Source organism: Metopolophium dirhodum, chromosome 3 (genome assembly GCF_019925205.1).
Source record: "Metopolophium dirhodum isolate CAU chromosome 3, ASM1992520v1, whole genome shotgun sequence".
NCBI classification, from domain to species: Eukaryota; Metazoa; Arthropoda; class Insecta; order Hemiptera; family Aphididae; genus Metopolophium; species Metopolophium dirhodum.
Genome location: NC_083562.1, coordinates 21,476,613 through 21,498,101, shown reverse-complemented (window position 1 = coordinate 21,498,101; position 21,489 = coordinate 21,476,613). Strand labels below are relative to the sequence as shown.

The 21,489-nt window shown below is 27.5% G+C and overlaps 1 protein-coding gene across 1 annotated transcript; it reads left to right on the top strand.

The window, feature by feature from the left end:
• Positions 1 to 4,151: 4,151 nt before the first annotated feature.
• Positions 4,152 to 10,015, top strand: LOC132941509 (ATP-binding cassette sub-family F member 2). The gene is made up of 13 exons (XM_061009597.1): positions 4,152 to 4,311; positions 4,652 to 4,791; positions 5,620 to 5,826; positions 5,895 to 6,083; positions 6,151 to 6,291; positions 6,412 to 6,538; positions 7,401 to 7,503; positions 7,575 to 7,670; positions 7,802 to 7,981; positions 8,189 to 8,329; positions 8,392 to 8,583; positions 8,642 to 8,845; positions 9,804 to 10,015. The coding sequence occupies exons 2-13, from the start codon at positions 4,653 to 4,655 to the stop codon at positions 9,933 to 9,935; spliced, it is 1,851 nt and encodes a 616-aa protein (XP_060865580.1). The 5' UTR covers positions 4,152 to 4,311; position 4,652; the 3' UTR covers positions 9,936 to 10,015.
• Positions 10,016 to 21,489: the final 11,474 nt, after the last annotated feature.

Here is a 21,489-nt window from a genome sequence, read left to right as displayed (position 1 = left end):
AAATAATATTAAGGTTACATTTTTGGTTGTAAAAATTATCAAACTAAATACTATGGATTACTAATGAAACAACATATATTATTGTAATTGGTTACTTTTACCTTGGAATAATAGTTATTCTGTGCTTATACTATTGATTATAGATAGTACTATCTATAATCCATTGATAAATATCATGTATACTATATTATGCTATAATAAATAATAATTTACTAAAAATGCATCATTTTATAATAATTCATTCCATTGGCATTTATTTTACAGTGATTATTCTGGTTTTCCATGAATTAATTAGGTTCACAAATAATTCTTTTTTTACTATTATAATATTATAATAATGTAGCAATTAAAGTTAATTTGACATATTAATAGATAATAAACGGCATGAACAACAATATGAATGGTACATTATGAGAAAATCCCATTTGCTTTTATGAAGATGATGGTTGACATAAGAAACATCACTAATAAGTAGATTAGAATATGCAAAGTGAAATTTTGGTGATAATGTTTACAAACTATTTGGGCTGGTTACAATTTCAATAGTTATTTTACCTTTAAATCTGTAAGACAAGGTACATACTAACTAAGGTAACATAGTAACAGGCTTTATATGTTTATGATTTTTTGAGATATTTGTAATATTATTTATATTATGTGATGATAATATGTATTAAAATTATAGGCTGATAGACAATCTTCTCTCAGAATTGTTTTTCGTATGCCTACAATGATTGTTTATCCTTAAATTCAAATTTAATACATCCATTATTTTTTATTTAACTGAAGAATAAATAAATGTCATTATAATTTTGTTGGAGTGACGAGTAAAGTAGGTAACTTAATTATTTTATTAATTAAATTAAATTTTTTTAGTTTTAAAATATTGAAAATCCATAGATTATTTTCATAAGTATTTAAAGTTCGAATTTTGATAAAACCTGACCTTTGAGTTCTATAAATGTCATAGTTTTTACATCAGGTGAAAAATGACAGTTTAAAATTTAATTTTACCATTAAATACTATTATTTACAATAGTACAATAGCATTAAACCTTAAAATTGTATAGCCCTTAAATACCTGCCTGAAAACGTATAAACGATATGGTTACCTATCATTATGATACCGAGCTAAAAATTTAAAAGCAAATCTTAATGAAAATTACATTTTTTTACAAAACATACCATATTATTATGTCTAACGAAAAAACGGTTAAAATGTCACCTTATGTGAACGTCACACCCACATGTGAGGTTTTCGTCTTACACACGTAAAACAATAATTGTTAAATTATTTTTCGTTTGATAGTCTTAATAGGACTATTATCAAACTTTTAAATAACAATATTATATGTGTTCTCTAGTTGGTTTTTTACGATATTTTAATTTTTCAATAAATTATGAATTATGATTATTATATGTAAAACATTAATAATTGAAAATGCTCATAATTTATATAAAAATTAAAATATCGTAAAAAACCTGCGAGATAACACGGGTAATGTTGATGCCTAAAAGTTTGACAACAGCATAGAACAATAATAGGTCGATTCACTCAAATATTCAAACTTACAGCACACTATTGAAACTGTCGAACAAAAATTTGGTAGGTAGGTATGTGAGAAAACACATGCGGTTGTGCGGTCATCTTAATAAAATCAATACTTCATACCTTTATGAAAATTGTGTAAAAATCAACTGTTGTCTTTTTAGATAAAAAGAGAGTTGAAAATAACAAACATACAACATATGGAAATAATTTAGAACAGTATAAATTGAGTCTTGAAAATAATGAAAAACTATAATAGTATAATATTATGAACTGAGTTTTGAATAAAGAAATTTTGTACTTCGTGATGGGATCTTTTAAAAAAATCTTATCGACTATTAATTGTTTGGTGATGTAGTTGTAGTACTGTACTACAACTGTTAGGTACTAAACCTTTAAAATTAATATATATAATAATTGTTTTTCTTAAATCGAAATGCCGAAAGATAAACTATATAATACCTACTTAAATAGAATCACTATTATAGCTATTAAAATACTATTAATATAATAAATATAAATAAATGTCATTCACATTATGATATTTTACGGGATAGGCTCTATAATAGATCAATAAAATAATTAAACTAAATAAATTTAAATAGGTATACTATATTAAGATAAACTATAAAATGCGTAAAATAGAATCACTACTGTAGTAATTATTATAATAATACCAGTATAATAAATTAAAATAAATGTCATACATATTAAGATATATGTATTTTTGCGTTTTATAAGTTTTAAATCATTTTTTACTTAACTACATGCAGTTCATCGTTCATCCCGTCAACAATTTGGAGCTGGACTACCTATATTTCATCACCTGTGGGGTTGGAATACCGTCCCGTTTCTGCAATAATGAATATTTTTCGCTGATTTGTATATCATTCTATAGAATTTAATCTACTTAAAATTTTGATATACATTTTAAAAGTCTTAAACCATTTGAGACTTAACGACAGCTCGCCGTTCCGTAAATATTGATCTAATTACGCTCACCGGTTGCGTTGCATTCCCGTCCCGTTTCTGCAATAATGAATATTTTTTGATAATTTTCATATTATAAGGCAGAGTTTAATCTACTTTAATTCTGGTGTACGTTTCATAAGTTTTAAATAATTTGGGGCTTAACTGCCGACCATTCCACCAAATGTACCATAACTATTAACTGGTCAAATATGTAATGTTTTTACAATAATATTTATTTTTTTTACTAATAATTTCGGTACACAGTGTTAAGGGTTAATATATTCTATGTATTTAATGTACGTTTTAAATAATATTACAGTAATACGTAATTATGTATTTAAAATTTAAATAATAAGTATGTTGTGGGTACCCAGGATAATATTTTAGCCTGGTTCGTTCAGGCATCAGGCCACTGTTTTTCTTATCACTGTTTGGAATGGAATATTGGTCCCGTCCCGTCCCGGGTTTTTGACTTTAATTACTTTAATGTGTTTTTGACCACGATCTTAGATTATTGACTTAGTTTTTGACTTAGTTTTTGACAGTGAACTTTTCATTTTTTCAAATTCTTATTTGTTGTTAATCAAAATGGTATAGTCACATACTATTATTTAATTATTCTATACACAATGGAACAATTCTCAATTAAACCTACACTACGTCACTACCTATATCGTAGAATATAGGTAAACAAATGCCACTAAACTAAAAAAATTGCATTTATTGTTATAAATGCCTGAAAGTGCAAAATAAAATGTAATATAACAACTTCTATGTCTTACCAAATAGATTTATAATTAGGTTTGTAATGACGCCCCCTCCCAAATACGAAAAGGCACAATATTTTATTTTTATTACACCCCTTTATACACAGTAAAATAATTTATATTGAATATATTAAACACAATACTCGATAAGTAATAACACATTTTTTAAATCTATAACATGTATTATAAAAGCCAAATACTATACACTCATCGCTATTTCTCAAAAACGACAAAAAGTAGGTATGAACTGAAATTTGGAATAGTGGTCTCTAATGCTCTAGAATCTAGATGTTCAATAAGAAGGGATTTTAAATGAATTATTATTATTTAATCATTAGTATGAACTATTTGTATTTTTTTTTTGAAGATCGCTTACGAGTTACGATACTGGTGTGGCACAGCCTACAATGTTACATATAGATCACGACAATTTTGTTAGGTCGCTGTTCGTTCACGACATCATTAGTCGTTTGTGCCAAATGCCAATGCTTACCACCGACAGTCAACTTACACTCAACATGATGTATTCCCGGTTTTTTATTTTGATTTCACCTTGATTGACGTTTTGACAATAAAAATATTTTATTATAAACTCTTGGAGGAAAAAATATAATTTTTACATAGAATATTATTTCTATAGTAAATATTTTAATTGCCTAAAAATTAAATTTAAAATTAGTAAGACTAAATTAAAACCAAATAGTCAATACATTTATATAAATATGGCTACATAACATATTTTAATCATAGAATTTTTCTATGTATAAATTATTATTGAATTATAGTTTTTGTTTTCTTAAATTTTTTTTTTTAAGCTTATTAATTTTAAGGTTAGTTTCTTATCGTTTACTAAATATTGTACGCAACTTCATGTATTAGTTTTAAAAATTGGAAAAGCTCGTGTCTTACTTTATAAAGTTTGATACGTCTGCTGCTCTCCGCTACCTACTTAATAATTATTGTTTCTATTTTTATGAAAATACATTTTTAAATACATCTTTGTGTTGTGTCAACTGTATTCAGGTATGAGTATGTCGTTAACATGTATCGATTATATTTTGTGTCATTGCTCTACTTAATACTCACTATTTGTAATGCAGCATTAAATATGTTTGCTAATTTAATACATTTGAATTGCAACTGTAGTTGATATTTGGTTATGGCTTTCATTTTAAGTAATAACTTAATGTACCTTAGCACATGCAGTATTAATTTTAGCTAATCATTTCTGATTATTTTCATATACACCATATAAACTTTTGTTAGTGAACACATCTATTTTATCTAATTATAAATTAATTAAAAATACCATAGTTTATATAGGTATGAACATATCAATTAACATTTTAACTTGTATGCTTAGGATGCCATCTGACTCAAAAAAGAGACAACTACAGAAAAAGAAAGATGCAGCTAAAGCACGTCAAAATATTAAACCAGCCGGTTCTAAAGACAGTAATGGAGTATCAAATGGTGATGAAGTTGTTCCTATTAGTGAAGAAGGTAACACATATTGATATATTGTATTTCATGAATTTAATTATTTTGTGTTGTGATCCGGTTAATATTGAAATTTGAAATATTGCCGGGTTGTCCCACATCAATATTGTTTGTAAATAAAGTAAAACCACTGATAACAACTAATATTACAATCATAGTTTTAGAAATTACTATAGTTCAACAAGACTATAGGTCAGTGGCGTCATTTCAGTTTTTATTAGACTAGGGTAACTTCATTGCTTTTCCGACTCAACATTTTTTTCACTCAGATACTCATAGCATAGTGCCATAGTGGTTAAGGTGGGGGGAGGGGTGGTAAATGTGCCGACTTAAGGTTGATGTAAATACTACAGTTAACCCCCCCCCCCCTCCCCACCAAATAATGCCACTGCCTATAGGTATACAGCAAAACCCACCTATGGTGTATCTGTCCGCTCAAAACATTTTAAGTCCAAAAATATTATTTCTAAGAATAAACTTTCTAAAATTGTATACATTTTAAAATGTTTCACTAAATAAACCTAGTTTTCTCTTAGTATGTTTAGACGTATAGTTAATTATAGCACATATCAGAATGTAGATATATGTATTCTATACCTATCTGTATTGTATTCTTTACTATTAAAATTGTGGCATTTGACTTGTGTCTTTAGAATTGCAGAAGGCAACAATACGATTATTGATAAAACTTTTAAAACTTGTCTGTATTGTAATGATTAATAATATAAAATATTAATAATAGGTAACTATCACAATAAGGGAAACGTGTAATAGCTATATACCTTAACTTAAACTAACCAATTATTAATTAAGTTTAATTTTTACTTTTAGAATTGCTCTGTAAAAAGTTAGAAGCTGATGCAAAATTAAATTCTGAAGCTCGTGCTTGTACTGGCAGTTTAGCATCTCATCCAAGGTCTAGGGATATTAAGGTTGATAATCTGTCAATAAGTTTCCATGGTTGTGAACTATTACAAGACACTATGTTGGAATTGAATTGTGGTCGTCGTTATGGCTTAATAGGTTTAAATGGAAGTGGTAAGTGGTATTTTATTGATATATGTATAAATTAATTTACTGTAGTACTAATGTTCTTATTGTCTTAGGAAAGTCAACACTATTATCAGTATTAGGAAATCGAGAAGTACCAATTCCTGAACAAATTGATATTTTTCATTTGACTAGAGAAATGCCAGCATCTGAAAAATCTGCACTCAAATGTGTTATGGAAGTGGATCAAGAAAGAATTAGACTTGAAAAACTTGTTGATGAATTAATAGCATGTCCTGATGATGGTTAATAATTAAGATATTTTTTTATTAATAAAAAGACATACTATATTTTTATACAATTTAATTGTAGAATCACAAGAACAATTAATGGATATTTATGAAAGATTGGATGACATTAGTGCTGATACAGCTGAAGCTCGAGCTGCAAATATTTTACACGGTCTTGGGTTCACAAAAGCAATGCAAAATCAAAAAACAAAAGATTTCTCTGGTAACAAGATTTATGTTTAAATGTTTATAGTAGTAATAGTTTTAAGAACCTCTAAATGTTTTTTAATTATTCAAGAACGATTAATTGTTATTATGATTTGATTTTTTTTATGCATTATAGGTGGTTGGAGAATGAGAATTGCTTTAGCTCGAGCTTTGTATGTCACACCACATTTGCTGTTACTTGATGAACCAACCAACCATTTGGATTTAGATGCATGTGTCTGGCTTGAAGAAGAATTAAAATCGTAAGTTTTAAATATTACAAATAAAGTATGTATCTCTTAATATTTTCATTTAACATTAAGATAATATAATTTAAAATAAATAAAGTAAACTATTATAGAGACTGTAGGGTAGTCAATTTTTTTCACTTATAATTTTTTTTTTCAGATTCCCCCCCCCCCCCCTCCCCTAAAAAGGTTCAACTTCAAAAATAGTTGTTTGCATAGTCATGCAAATTCTTTATTTTTAACCCGTGCCGCAAAAGCTCTAAAATTACAAAAATAGAACATTTTCATTATTATAAATTTTTTTGATATTTTGATAGTTTAATGAACATTTTTAAAACTTGAACGGTGTTACCCGGTAGCAACATCCAGCACTTATTTTGCTCTGCTCGCCTACTAAAGAAGCAGATCTCTACACCATTGTCTTTTAAGTCTGCGGCGTAGGTTATCAGAGAGTATAATTGTTGATAATTAAGAGATTAGTGGTTTGGTGTATTGTTGAATTTTATTGTGAAATCTGGTGTAATGTAGTTCGGAGATTTGGTTAAGATTTTGGACTTTTAGATCTTTGTGAAGATTGTTATTGATTAAGTACCAGGGTGCAGATGAAACTAGGCGAAGGCATATTGACTGAAAGGCTTGGATTGTTCGGGTGTTAGAAGGTTTAGCGGCACCCCATAATTGATCGTTGTAGATCCATAGTGGCCTGAGTAAGGACTTGTAAATTAGTTGTTGGGTATTTATTTTCATTTTAGATTTCAGTGGGGGTCTAAGATTTATGAAACTTTTAATTTTTATAACTAAAGCTTAAAAATGTAATATAATGTTCCTAATGAGTTGTTGCAGTACCGTCTTGTTAATATCTGATGTATAATTATAGGTACAAAAGGATTTTGGTAATAATATCACATTCTCAAGATTTTTTGAATGGTATATGTACTAATACTATTCACTTGGATAAAAAGAGGCTTAAATCTTATGGAGTATGTATGAAATATTTGTAAAATGACAAATCTAGGACACAATATATAAATATTAACTATAAAATGTTTAGGGTAATTATGATGCCTTTGTTCGTACTAGAGAAGAACAACTCGAAAATCAGATGAAACAATACAATTGGGAACAAGATCAGATTGCTCATATGAAGGTAAATTTTAACATAGAATATATTATTTTGGTAACACCCATTTATTGTATATTCAACAATAATAATTAACTTATTACTTAGTAGTTCACTTAACTTATCTAGTATTAATTATAAGATAATGTATTTTTTAGAATTATATTGCACGTTTTGGTCACGGAAGTGCTAAACTCGCTAGACAAGCTCAGAGTAAAGAAAAAACATTAGCAAAGATGGTTGCACAAGGTTTAACTGATAAAGTAACCAATGACAAATTAGTTACATTTCATTTTCCTTCATGTGGAACTATACCACCACCAGTTATTATGGTTCAGGTAAATAATAAATAAATTTAACTTAATGAAACCTATTTAAAACTTACAAGATATAGGTTGTTGACTTTTAGTCTCCTAATACTCTGGGAGCAGTATATTGTACTACTTGTATTATGTCTGTTTTAAATACATAATATATTTTTGTCAAAAGTTTAATAGTAATTGTTATTATTTTTCTTAATTTAATAATTACAATTATTTTTTTAGAATGTAAGTTTCCGGTACAATGATAATTCCCCTTATATTTATAAGAATCTGGAATTCGGTATTGACTTGGATACAAGGCTTGCATTGGTAGGTCCTAATGGAGCTGGTAAAAGTACTCTTCTGAAGTTACTTTACGGTGAAGTAAGTGTAATAATTTAGATACAATTATATATTGTAATATTAAATAATTAAATAATTTTTAGCTTTTTCCTACTGAAGGAATGATTCGTAAAAATTCTCACTTAAGAATAGCTAGATATCATCAGCATCTTCATGAACTGCTTGATTTGGATTTATCTCCTCTAGAATACATGATGAACTCATTCCCAGAAGTAAAAGAGAGAGAAGAAATGCGTAAAATTATTGGACGTTATGGTTTAACTGGAAGACAACAAGTTAGTTATTACTTTCAAGTAATTAAATAAGAAATAATCAAAAATACATTTTTAATAGGTATGTCCAATTCGTCAACTAAGTGATGGTCAACGATGCAGAGTTGTGTTTGCTTATTTAGCTTGGCAAACTCCTCATTTGTTACTTCTGGACGAACCTACTAATCATTTAGACATGGAGACAATTGATTCTTTAGCTGATGCTATAAATCATTTTGATGGTGGAATGGTTTTAGTTAGCCACGACTTCAGACTCATATCTCAAGTATAATTAAATGTTTTTATTGATATTTATAGTTTTTGTTCTATGTGACACATGTCCAGTGTTGGCTATAGTCATGTAAAAAAATAATGTGTTACTTTGCTTTATTTTATTTAGTTAGTATTGTTTCCAACTAAAATCAAGGGCGTAAATGGGTCCGCCCCCCCTCTCTGAATTTTTAAAAGTAGAACAAGAGTTTATATTTAAATATAAAAATGATGTGTCTAGTATCCATAAAAAAAAATTGCCCCCCTCCCCAGAAAAATAAATTGTTTTTAATTACAGCCATGACAAAAATATAATGGAAATCACTTTTCATAAGTAATTCTCATAATATATCATGTTAGTACATATACATCAGTGTATATGCTTGGTTTGAGTATATTAAATTAAAATTATTTGGAATAGAAAATACTTTAAAATATCCATAATTTGTGGGTTTCGGGTATATAATATAAAATATATTAACTTAAACATGCCAAGTTAGTTTTCAGTGATTTGTACTACTTTTCTATTAGGACCAAAAATTACGAAAAAATATAATAATTATAGTTTATACTATTTCTACTTACTTATATTACTTGTCAAATTGAAATTGTTTTTAAACTTGGAAAAATACCCGTGAACGGCTTTTATTTTTGCAATCTGAAATTTTATTTATTTATGTAATTAGAAATTTAAGTATTTTACTTGAAACTATATTGAAATATCTGAAACAGATTCTACATATTTTCTACATGAGTTATGTTGGGTTGCATGAAGAATGTATTAATGTAATGGTTCAATAAAATTGAATAGACCAATCACGAGCCACTAAATCATGTTTAAGGGACACTATTGATTTGTTAAATATTTAATAATTGGTTCATGTAACCCCGGCACTACACTTACTTATTATATTAGCATTGTAATTATTTGATTTTTCAACTATCCATAATCATGATTGAATTTTAATTAACAGGTAGCAGAGGAAATCTGGATTTGTGAAAATGGTAAAGCTACTAAATGGCAGTCAACTATTTTAGATTACAAAGAACATTTGAAAAGAAAGATTTTGAAAAATAACAATGACGTTGCTTCTAATAAACGTTAAAATAATTAAATACATTTTTATTTTTTCTGCTTTCACATCATTGGAACATTATAAACAAACAATAAATACAATTAAATTTATATTCTGTATTGTTGTTCATTATTGAAATGTTTGCGAACAAACTAATTTTGTAATATTGACAGATCCGGCTTGTTGAATGGTCACAGTTAAAAAGAGCAGTTATAAATTATTATTTTTATAATGATAGTAACTTGCTCTGTTTGGTGTTTTTTGATAAGATATAATTCTATAATTAATTATTTTGAATTTCGATATAAACATTTTTATTTTAATTAATCTAAAACGCAGCATAAATATTCTGCAGGAACATTAGTTAGACCTTAAAATTGGTAAATAATTGTACTAAGATATTTTGAGGTATTTACTAATGTAAAATGTAACACTTGTAAAATGTATGATTGTTTAAAATAACTCTAAAGTAAATTTTAATTATGAATATTGAAGTTGAAATGTATTTTGACGTCTTTTATTATAATTAAACTACTCATTTTTACAAGTTCAAAATGTTACATTCTTTATTGTACTTTCTTATAAGGTTGATTTTTATTCCTTATTAATTAAGAACTGGTGTCAAATACAATATGACAATAATATAATATACATTCAAATTAAAAATACCTTTTGTCTTGTTTCATATCATTTATTATTAGTTATTACTATTTATTTTATAGAACGTAAATCTTAAGTTACTTAGGAAGTACACAAGTGAAAATTTACGCAACAGTCAACCGCATTGAGCGTTGACACGAAACGGCAAAACGTTTTAACCTACCTTCAACTGTCAGTTAAAATGTGAAATCATATTTTAATAATGTTATCCTTCCCAAGACCCAGAGCCCGAGTCATCCGCAATCACGAATAATTACGAATCACGGATGATTGAGCCCTTCGCATAAACCATGGACGTGGTAACGGCTTGGCGATACTGCGCACAACGTCATCTCTTGAACGTTGTATACGTTTCACTTTCACCACGACCTTAGATCATAAATTATACAAATATAGGTAAAAATTATATTATCTAAGACCACGGTCCACGACGGCCTCGGGAATCTGAGCCGGTAATTTTTTGGTACAAAAACATCTTGCAGGAAAAACTATCGCCCTGTAGAATATTCGGATTTTTTAAAATTGTTTTTTTAATTTAAAAGGAGAACATTTTGCAAAACGGATCAAGGCATCCATCAAGCATGATTTTCAAAATTATAATTATAGAAGCTAAGATATGCATTTGAATAATGCACAATATTTGTTATTTTTCTAACACTATTTAAAGTAATATGTAAATTCGGTCTTTGATTTTACATGAAAAATTTCTCATCTTCGGATCTTCAAAATAAAAAAAATCAAAAATCGGCATAATATCAATGAGTCGGAGTTTTTCCTGTGAAGTCATTTTTGTTTAAATATAATACATTAATACACCATAAAAATCCTCCTCCCTATAATAGGTATTGGGCAGTAGATTAGTAGAAAAGTATATTATTAAGGTAGAAACTAAAATGTTAATTGGCAAATTCCATTTGAAAATTTTTTAGAATTGCGGACATTTTAAAAAACCTGTCACCACTTACCGACGACATGCTAATCGTACATGCTAAACGGTACACGATCATTGGATCTGAGTCGGTTAGGTTGCTAGTATAAGGTCGGGACAATTCCCAACGGTCCAAGTATAGTTCCAGTCGTTTCTAACCGTTTAAAGTTAGAATTTTGACAAAATTCATAAAAATAACGAGAATTGGCATATTTCTTTGATAGATACCTTAAATATTTTAAATATTCTTAAAAAAGTTTCTTTTTTATCGAAGATTTGATAAAAGTGTAATATAAGATTCCTCATAAGTTTTTCTACCTATAACAAAAAACAAGTTTCCTAATTAATCACAATCAGTTGTTATAAGCGTTAGAAATTAAATTTTTTTTGACATTGGATTTTTACCTAAAAGGGGTTTGGATGCGGTGATTTTCTGTATTTGACTAACAATTAACAAACATAGAACATAGGAATTTAGACGAGTTTTCATTCTTTCATGCGCTTACCTATTGATTTAATGAAGTGATAAGATTCAAAAACATATTTAAATTTGTCATCATGACCACTTAAATAAAATTAACCACATTTTTGATTTTACCCTCCTAAATCCTAAAAAAAATCGTACTAAAAGTATAAAAAGAGAAATGGAATATTTACATTTTTGGAGAAGTTAAAATCAAAAAATTAAAAAGTGGGAAAGTCGATTTTAAGTAGATTTGACGACAAATTCAAATATGTTTTTAGAATACATATCGCTTCACTAGATCAATTGGTACGTTGGAATGCAAACACGTCTAAGATTCTATGTTCCACTGTGTCGGACAAAGACAGAAAAGCACCGCTTCCATTCCCAATCGTAATAACATTTACTAATCTAGAGGACGCTACACCCGCATGTGTTGTCTCTGTCCTGGCGTCCTATCAATGTTTAACGTAGCAAAAACTGTTTTGCGTGGGTATAAGAACCCTGAACCACTCAGCCAGTTGTAGTCCAAGCTAAGCAACCAAATGTTCACATTATATAGAAGAGAACATTTGCTGTGCAACTTCGTTTTTATTTTTTCGTTATCACAAATGCAAAAAAAGTTTTTAATTCAAAACAATTTTTAAATTTTTGTGATTTTGATGAATTTTGATAAAAATAACGTAAACATAAAATGCTTATAAAAAAATCATATCTATGTATATTTAGTATTTTTTAACTGGTAGGTTATAACAACTTAGAGGCAATCTTTTATCACATTTTCTTATTTTCATTCATCACTTTTTGACCAAACAAAATTTTTTTTATTAACTGTTTTAAATAAAAACTAAATTTTTTTTTAAATTTCTATAAAAAAAAAAACAATGAAAATATTTTGAAAATGTTAACTTATGTTTATTACATTTTCAAGATTTTTGACAGAAAATATGTTTTATCGGTATTCGGAAAAAAAAGCCCTGGAAAAAAAAGCCCCGATATCAAAACACGGTAAAAGAAACCCCACCTATAGGAAAAAAAAGCCCCGTACTAACTAAACACATAACGCATTTTCATTATAGTGAACATTTTATAATTTAATATTTGTATATAGGTAACCTAACCTTTTTTGGACATAGGTATATTCTATAACCATATATATATAAGTATAGTGACATTTGAAATATAAAAGATTAAAGTATAGTAGGGTAATAAAAGTAATTGACATTTGACTTTATCTTAAAAATTATGAAGGCGTTTTATTTTATTGTAGACTATCTGGAAACTAGTCTTGGTATCTGAGTAGGTTAGGTTAGGTATCTACAACATTATATTATTACAAATGTGGTTTTTTGTATGTAAATCATAATAAAGAAGAATAATGTATTTAGTTAGTACGGGTTTTTTTTTTTCTTATGACGGGGCTTTTTTTTCCAATGAATGTTGACCGAGGCTTTTTTTTCCTGGATTCGTTTTATGAATATCTATCGGGAGTAAACTAAACAAATTAAATATTTTCAAATACTTTTAAACAGTGGCGTAATTTCAGTTTTTGAGATGAAGGGGGCAACATTTTTGACAGGCTCATATTAAAACTGAAAATAAACTCTCTAAAAATAACATTACTTATGTAATATTACATTACAATCGCTTTTTTATCTCAATACTAATAGCCTTCTTATACATTTTTTTTTTATTCAATTATACATATTTATCGTTATTTCAAATTTTACAAATAAAACAAAAATACATAATTTATCTACCTTTTTCAAGCTAACGCTTGTGTTGAAGGCAGAGAGTTGTAGTATAGATTAGCTTGATTTAACATTTCATAAGTTTATACTTTTTGAGAAAAAAAAATAATAAAATACAGAAAAACAGCAAAATGAATTTGATTAGGAAAAAATACAAAAGAACTTATTATAGAGGTTTACATAATCTTATATATTTACTAGTTATTATAGTATATTAGTATCATAGCCCATAGGCATAAATAACCCATTTTTTTTGAGAGATAACATTGACTAAATAATTAATACATATAGAGGGATACCTAAATATATTACCTACCTATATTAATTTTATATGAAGGCCTGAAACTAGCCCATACCCGTCCGGAACCGCTAATGACAAGGCGGGGGGGGGGAGGCAAAGCCCTTCCTATCACCCAACAAATAACAGTAATGACACCACTGCTTTTAAATAGCTACCGGTAACCAGTAGCTTAAAAAACCAAAAAAAAATAATAAAATATTAGATTCTGGGAATACACATTACAAACTTCAAACTAAAATGCCCAGAATCTTAAACAGAAAAAACTATTTAAAATATTTAGTTCATTAAAGATAAGCATTATTCAAGGGTACCAGATTGTAAATGTTTAAATAATTTGGCTTGAGGTTAAATCATAAAAAAAAAATTGAAGGAGAGTGTTGGCGCCCGCAGGAAAATGCATTTTGGAAAACCAAAAAAAAATTTCGAAAAAATTTGACTGTATGATTACACATTACAAAGTTAAAACTAAAATGCCCAGAATCTTAAACAGAAAAAACTATTTAAAATATTTAGTACATTAAGAAGGTTAATTCAAAGATACCAGATTGTCAATGTTTAAAAAATTTGGCTAGAGGTTAAATCATAAAAAAAAAAATTGAAGGAGGGTATTGGCGCCCGCAGGCAAATGCATTATAGAAAACAAAAAAAAAAATTTGGAAAACATTTACGTAGGAATACACATTACAAATTTCAAACTAAAATGCCCAGAATCTTAAACAGAAAAAACTATTTAAAATATTTAGTTCATTAAGAAGGATTATTCAAAGGTACCAAATTGTCAATGTTTAAAAATTTGGCTAGAGGTTAAATCATAAAAAAAAATTGAAGGAGGCGTTAGCGCCCGCCGGCAAATGCATTTTAGAATACAAAAAAAAAATTATATAAATTATATTGTGAGAATACACATTACAAACATAAAACTAAAATCTCCAAAATCTTAAACAGAAAAAATTATTCAAAATATTTAGTTTATTAAAGAAGGATTATTCATGGGGCACCAAGTTATCAATTTTCAAACAATACAAAATATTAAACTAGAGTAACAGTACTAAAAAAAAAAAAATTGAAGGGAGGGGTTGGCGCCCGCAGGCAAATAGATGTTAGAAAACAAAAAAAAATTTGGAAAACATTTACGTAGGAATACACATTACAAATTTCAAACTAAAATGCCCAGAATCTTAAACAGAAAAAACTATTTAAAATATTTAGTACATTAAGAAGGTTAATTCAAAGATACCAGATTGTCAATGTTTAAAAAATTTGGCTAGAGGTTAAATCATAAAAAAAAAAATTGAAGGAGGGTATTGGCGCCCGCAGGCAAATGCATTTTAGAAAACAAAAAAAAAAATTTGGAAAACATTTACGTAGGAATACACATTACAAATTTCAAACTAAAATGCCCAGAATCTTAAACAGAAAAAACTATTTAAAATATTTAGTTCATTAAGAAGGATTATTCAAAGGTACCAAATTGTCAATGTTTAAAAATTTGGCTAGAGGTTAAATCATAAAAAAAAATTGAAGGAGGCGTTAGCGCCCGCCGGCAAATGCATTTTAGAATACAAAAAAAAATTATATAAATTATATTGTGAGAATACACATTACAAACATAAAACTAAAATCTCCAAAATCTTAAACAGAAAAAATTATTCAAAATATTTAGTTTATTAAAGAAGGATTATTCATGGGGCACCAAGTTATCAATTTTCAAGTCAATACAAAATATTCAACTAGAGTAACAGTACTAAAAAAAAAAAAAATTGAAGGGAGGGGTTGGCGCCCGCAGGCAAATAGATGTTAGAAAACAAAAAAAAATTTGGAAAAAATTTGACTGTATGATTACACATTACAAAGTTAAAACTAAAATGCCCAGAATCTTAAACAGAAAAAACTATTTAAAATATTTAGTTCATTAAGAAGGATTATTCAAAGGTACCAAATTGTCAATGTTTAAAAATTTGGCTAGAGGTTAAATCATAAAAAAAAATTGAAGGAGGCGTTAGCGCCCGCCGGCAAATGCATTTTAGAATACAAAAAAAAAATTATATAAATTATATTGTGAGAATACACATTACAAACATAAAACTAAAATCTCCAAAATCTTAAACAGAAAAAATTATTCAAAATATTTAGTTTATTAAAGAAGGATTATTCATGGGGCACCAAGTTATCAATTTTCAAACAATACAAAATATTAAACTAGAGTAACAGTACTAAAAAAAAAAAAATTGAAGGGAGGGGTTGGCGCCCGCAGGCAAATAGATGTTAGAAAACAAAAAAAAATTTGGAAAAAATTTGACTGTATGATTACATATTACAAAGTTAAAACTAAAATGCCCAGAATCTTAAACAGAAAAAACTATTTAAAATATTTAGTTCATTAAGAAGGTTAATTCAAAGATACCAGATTGTCAATGTTTAAAAAATTTGGCTAGAGGTTAAATCATAAAAAAAAAAATTGAAGGAGGGTATTGGCGCCCGCAGGCAAATGCATTTTAGAAAACAAAAAAAAAAATTTGGAAAACATTTACGTAGGAATACACATTACAAATTTCAAACTAAAATGCCCAGAATCTTAAACAGAAAAAACTATTTAAAATATTTAGTTCATTAAGAAGGATTATTCAAAGGTACCAAATTGTCAATGTTTAAAAATTTGGCTAGAGGTTAAATCATAAAAAAAAATTGAAGGAGGCGTTAGCGCCCGCCGGCAAATGCATTTTAGAATACAAAAAAAAAATTATATAAATTATATTGTGAGAATACACATTACAAACATAAAACTAAAATCTCCAAAATCTTAAACAGAAAAAATTATTCAAAATATTTAGTTTATTAAAGAAGGATTATTCATGGGGCACCAAGTTATCAATTTTCAAGTCAATACAAAATATTCAACTAGAGTAACAGTACTAAAAAAAAAAAAAATTGAAGGGAGGGGTTGGCGCCCGCAGGCAAATAGATGTTAGAAAACAAAAAAAAATTTGGAAAAAATTTGACTGTATGATTACACATTACAAAGTTAAAACTAAAATGCCCAGAATCTTAAACAGAAAAAACTATTTAAAATATTTAGTTCATTAAGAAGGATTATTCAAAGGTACCAAATTGTCAATGTTTAAAAATTTGGCTAGAGGTTAAATCATAAAAAAAAATTGAAGGAGGCGTTAGCGCCCGCCGGCAAATGCATTTTAGAATACAAAAAAAAAATTATATAAATTATATTGTGAGAATACACATTACAAACATAAAACTAAAATCTCCAAAATCTTAAACAGAAAAAATTATTCAAAATATTTAGTTTATTAAAGAAGGATTATTCATGGGGCACCAAGTTATCAATTTTCAAGTCAATACAAAATATTCAACTAGAGTAACAGTACTAAAAAAAAAAAAAATTGAAGGGAGGGGTTGGCGCCCGCAGGCAAATAGATGTTAGAAAACAAAAAAAAATTTGGAAAAAATTTGACTGTATGATTACACATTACAAAGTTAAAACTAAAATGCCAAGAATCTTAAACAGAAAAAACTATTTAAAATATTTAGTACATTAAAAAGGTTAATTCAAAGGTACCAGATTGTCAATGTTTAAAAAATTTGGCTAGAGGTTAAATCATAAAAAAAAAAATTGAAGAAGGGTATTAGCGCCCGCAGGCAAATGCATTTTAGAAAACAAAAAAAAAATTTGGAAAACATTTACGTAGGAATACACATTACAAATTTCAAACTAAAATGCCCAGAATCTTAAACAGAAAAAACTATTTAAAATATTTAGTTCATTAAGAAGGATTATTCAAAGGTACCAAATTGTCAATGTTTAAAAAATTTAGCTAGCGGTTTAATCATAAAAAAAAAAATTGAAGGAGTGTTGGCGCCCGCAGGCAAATGCATTTTAAAAAAGAAAAATGTAAATAAATTATATTCTGGGAATACACATTACAAACTTCAAACTAAAATGCCCAGAATTTTAAACAGAAAAAACTATTCAAAATATTTAGTTCATTAAAGAATGATTATTAACAGGGCACCAAGATATCAATTTTCAAGTCAATACAAAATATTCAACTTGAGTTACAGTACTAAAAAAAAAATTGTAGGGAGTTGTTGGCGCCTGCAGGCAAATTGATTTTAGAAAACAAAAAAGAAATTTGGAAAAAAAATTACAGTAGAAATACACATTACAAAGTTCAAACTAAAATGCCCCAAATCTTAAACAGAAAAAAACTATCAAAATATTTAGTTCATTAAAGAATGATTATTCATGGGGCACCAGATTGTCAATGTTTAAAAAATTTGACTAGAGTTAAAATCATAAAAAAAAAAATTAAGGGAGGCGTTAGCGCCCGCCGGCAAATGCATTTTAGAATACAAAAAAAAAATTATATAAATTATATTGTGAGAATACACATTACAAACATAAAACTAAAATCTCCAAAATCTTAAACAGAAAAAATTATTCAAAATATTTAGTTTATTAAAGAAGGATTATTCATGGGGCACCAAGTTATCAATTTTCAAACAATACAAAATATTAAACTAGAGTAACAGTACTAAAAAAAAAAAAATTGAAGGGAGGGGTTGGCGCCCGCAGGCAAATAGATGTTAGAAAACAAAAAAAAATTTGGAAATAATTTGACTGTATGATTACACATTACAAAGTTAAAACTAAAATGCCCAGAATCTTAAACAGAAAAAACTATTTAAAATATTTAGTACATTAAGAAGGTTAATTCAAAGATACCAGATTGTCAATGTTTAAAAAATTTGGCTAGAGGTTAAATCATAAAAAAAAAAATTGAAGGAGGGTATTGGCGCCCGCAGGCAAATGCATTTTAGAAAACAAAAAAAAAAATTTGGAAAACATTTACGTAGGAATACACATTACAAATTTCAAACTAAAATGCCCAGAATCTTAAACAGAAAAAACTATTTAAAATATTTAGTTCATTAAGAAGGATTATTCAAAGGTACCAAATTGTCAATGTTTAAAAATTTGGCTAGAGGTTAAATCATAAAAAAAAATTGAAGGAGGCGTTAGCGCCCGCCGGCAAATGCATTTTAGAATACAAAAAAAAAATTATATAAATTATATTGTGAGAATACACATTACAAACATAAAACTAAAATCTCCAAAATCTTAAACAGAAAAAATTATTCAAAATATTTAGTTTATTAAAGAAGGATTATTCATGGGGCACCAAGTTATCAATTTTCAAGTCAATACAAAATATTCAACTAGAGTAACAGTACTAAAAAAAAAAAAAATTGAAGGGAGGGGTTGGCGCCCGCAGGCAAATAGATGTTAGAAAACAAAAAAAAATTTGGAAAAAATTTGACTGTATGATTACACATTACAAAGTTAAAACTAAAATGCCCAGAATCTTAAACAGAAAAAACTATTTAAAATATTTAGTTCATTAAGAAGGATTATTCAAAGGTACCAAATTGTCAATGTTTAAAAATTTGGCTAGAGGTTAAATCATAAAAAAAAATTGAAGGAGGCGTTAGCGCCCGCCGGCAAATGCATTTTAGAATACAAAAAAAAAATTATATAAATTATATTGTGAGAATACACATTACAAACATAAAACTAAAATCTCCAAAATCTTAAACAGAAAAAATTATTCAAAATATTTAGTTTATTAAAGAAGGATTATTCATGGGGCACCAAGTTATCAATTTTCAAGTCAATACAAAATATTCAACTAGAGTAACAGTACTAAAAAAAAAAAAAATTGAAGGGAGGGGTTGGCGCCCGCAGGCAAATAGATGTTAGAAAACAAAAAAAAATTTGGAAAAAATTTGACTGTATGATTACACATTACAAAGTTAAAACTAAAATGCCAAGAATCTTAAACAGAAAAAACTATTTAAAATATTTAGTTCATTAAGAAGGATTATTCAAAGGTACCAAATTGTCAATGTTTAAAAAATTTAGCTAGCGGTTAAATCATAAAAAAAAAAATTGAAGGAGTGTTGGCGCCCGCAGGCAAATGCATTTTAAAAAAGAAAAATGTAAATAAATTAGATTCTGGGAATACACATTACAAACTTCAAACTAAAATGCCCAGAATCTTAAACAGAAAAAACTATTTAAAATATTTAGTTCATTAAAGATAAGCATTATTCAAGGGTACCAGATTGTAAATGTTTAAATAATTTGGCTTGAGGTTAAATCATAAAAAAAAAATTGAAGGAGAGTGTTGGCGCCCGCAGGAAAATGCATTTTGGAAAACCAAAAAAAAATTTCGAAAAAATTTGACTGTATGATTACACATTACAAAGTTAAAACTAAAATGCCCAGAATCTTAAACAGAAAAAACTATTTAAAATATTTAGTACATTAAGAAGGTTAATTCAAAGATACCAGATTGTCAATGTTTAAAAAATTTGGCTAGAGGTTAAATCATAAAAAAAAAAATTGAAGGAGGGTATTGGCGCCCGCAGGCAAATGCATTATAGAAAACAAAAAAAAAAATTTGGAAAACATTTACGTAGGAATACACATTACAAATTTCAAACTAAAATGCCCAGAATCTTAAACAGAAAAAACTATTTAAAATATTTAGTACATTAAGAAGGTTAATTCAAAGATACCAGATTGTCAATGTTTAAAAAATTTGGCTAGAGGTTAAATCATAAAAAAAAAAATTGAAGGAGGGTATTGGCGCCCGCAGGCAAATGCATTTTAGAAAACAAAAAAAAAAATTTGGAAAACATTTACGTAGGAATACACATTACAAATTTCAAACTAAAATGCCCAGAATCTTAAACAGAAAAAACTATTTAAAATATTTAGTTCATTAAGAAGGATTATTCAAAGGTACCAAATTGTCAATGTTTAAAAATTTGGCTAGAGGTTAAATCATAAAAAAAAATTGAAGGAGGCGTTAGCGCCCGCCGGCAAATGCATTTTAGAATACAAAAAAAAATTATATAAATTATATTGTGAGAATACACATTACAAACATAAAACTAAAATCTCCAAAATCTTAAACAGAAAAAATTATTCAAAATATTTAGTTTATTAAAGAAGGATTATTCATGGGGCACCAAGTTATCAATTTTCAAGTCAATACAAAATATTCAACTAGAGTAACAGTACTAAAAAAAAAAAAAATTGAAGGGAGGGGTTGGCGCCCGCAGGCAAATAGATGTTAGAAAACAAAAAAAAATTTGGAAAAAATTTGACTGTATGATTACACATTACAAAGTTAAAACTAAAATGCCCAGAATCTTAAACAGAAAAAACTATTTAAAATATTTAGTTCATTAAGAAGGATTATTCAAAGGTACCAAATTGTCAATGTTTAAAAATTTGGCTAGAGGTTAAATCATAAAAAAAAATTGAAGGAGGCGTTAGCGCCCGCCGGCAAATGCATTTTAGAATACAAAAAAAAAATTATATAAATTATATTGTGAGAATACACATTACAAACATAAAACTAAAATCTCCAAAATCTTAAACAGAAAAAATTATT

What these genes read in the sequence shown, in the direction of transcription:
- LOC132941509 (XM_061009597.1), top strand. Translation starts at nt 4,653, where the DNA reads ATGCCATCTGACTCAAAAAAGAGACAACTACAGAAAAAGAAAGATGCA. An exon ending in TGTTCCTATTAGTGAAGAAG is followed by an intron (nt 4,792 to 5,619) that starts GTAACACATATT and finishes TTTTACTTTTAG; the next exon opens with AATTGCTCTGTAAAAAGTTA. An exon ending in ATCAGATTGCTCATATGAAG is followed by an intron (nt 7,671 to 7,801) that starts GTAAATTTTAAC and finishes TGTATTTTTTAG; the next exon opens with AATTATATTGCACGTTTTGG.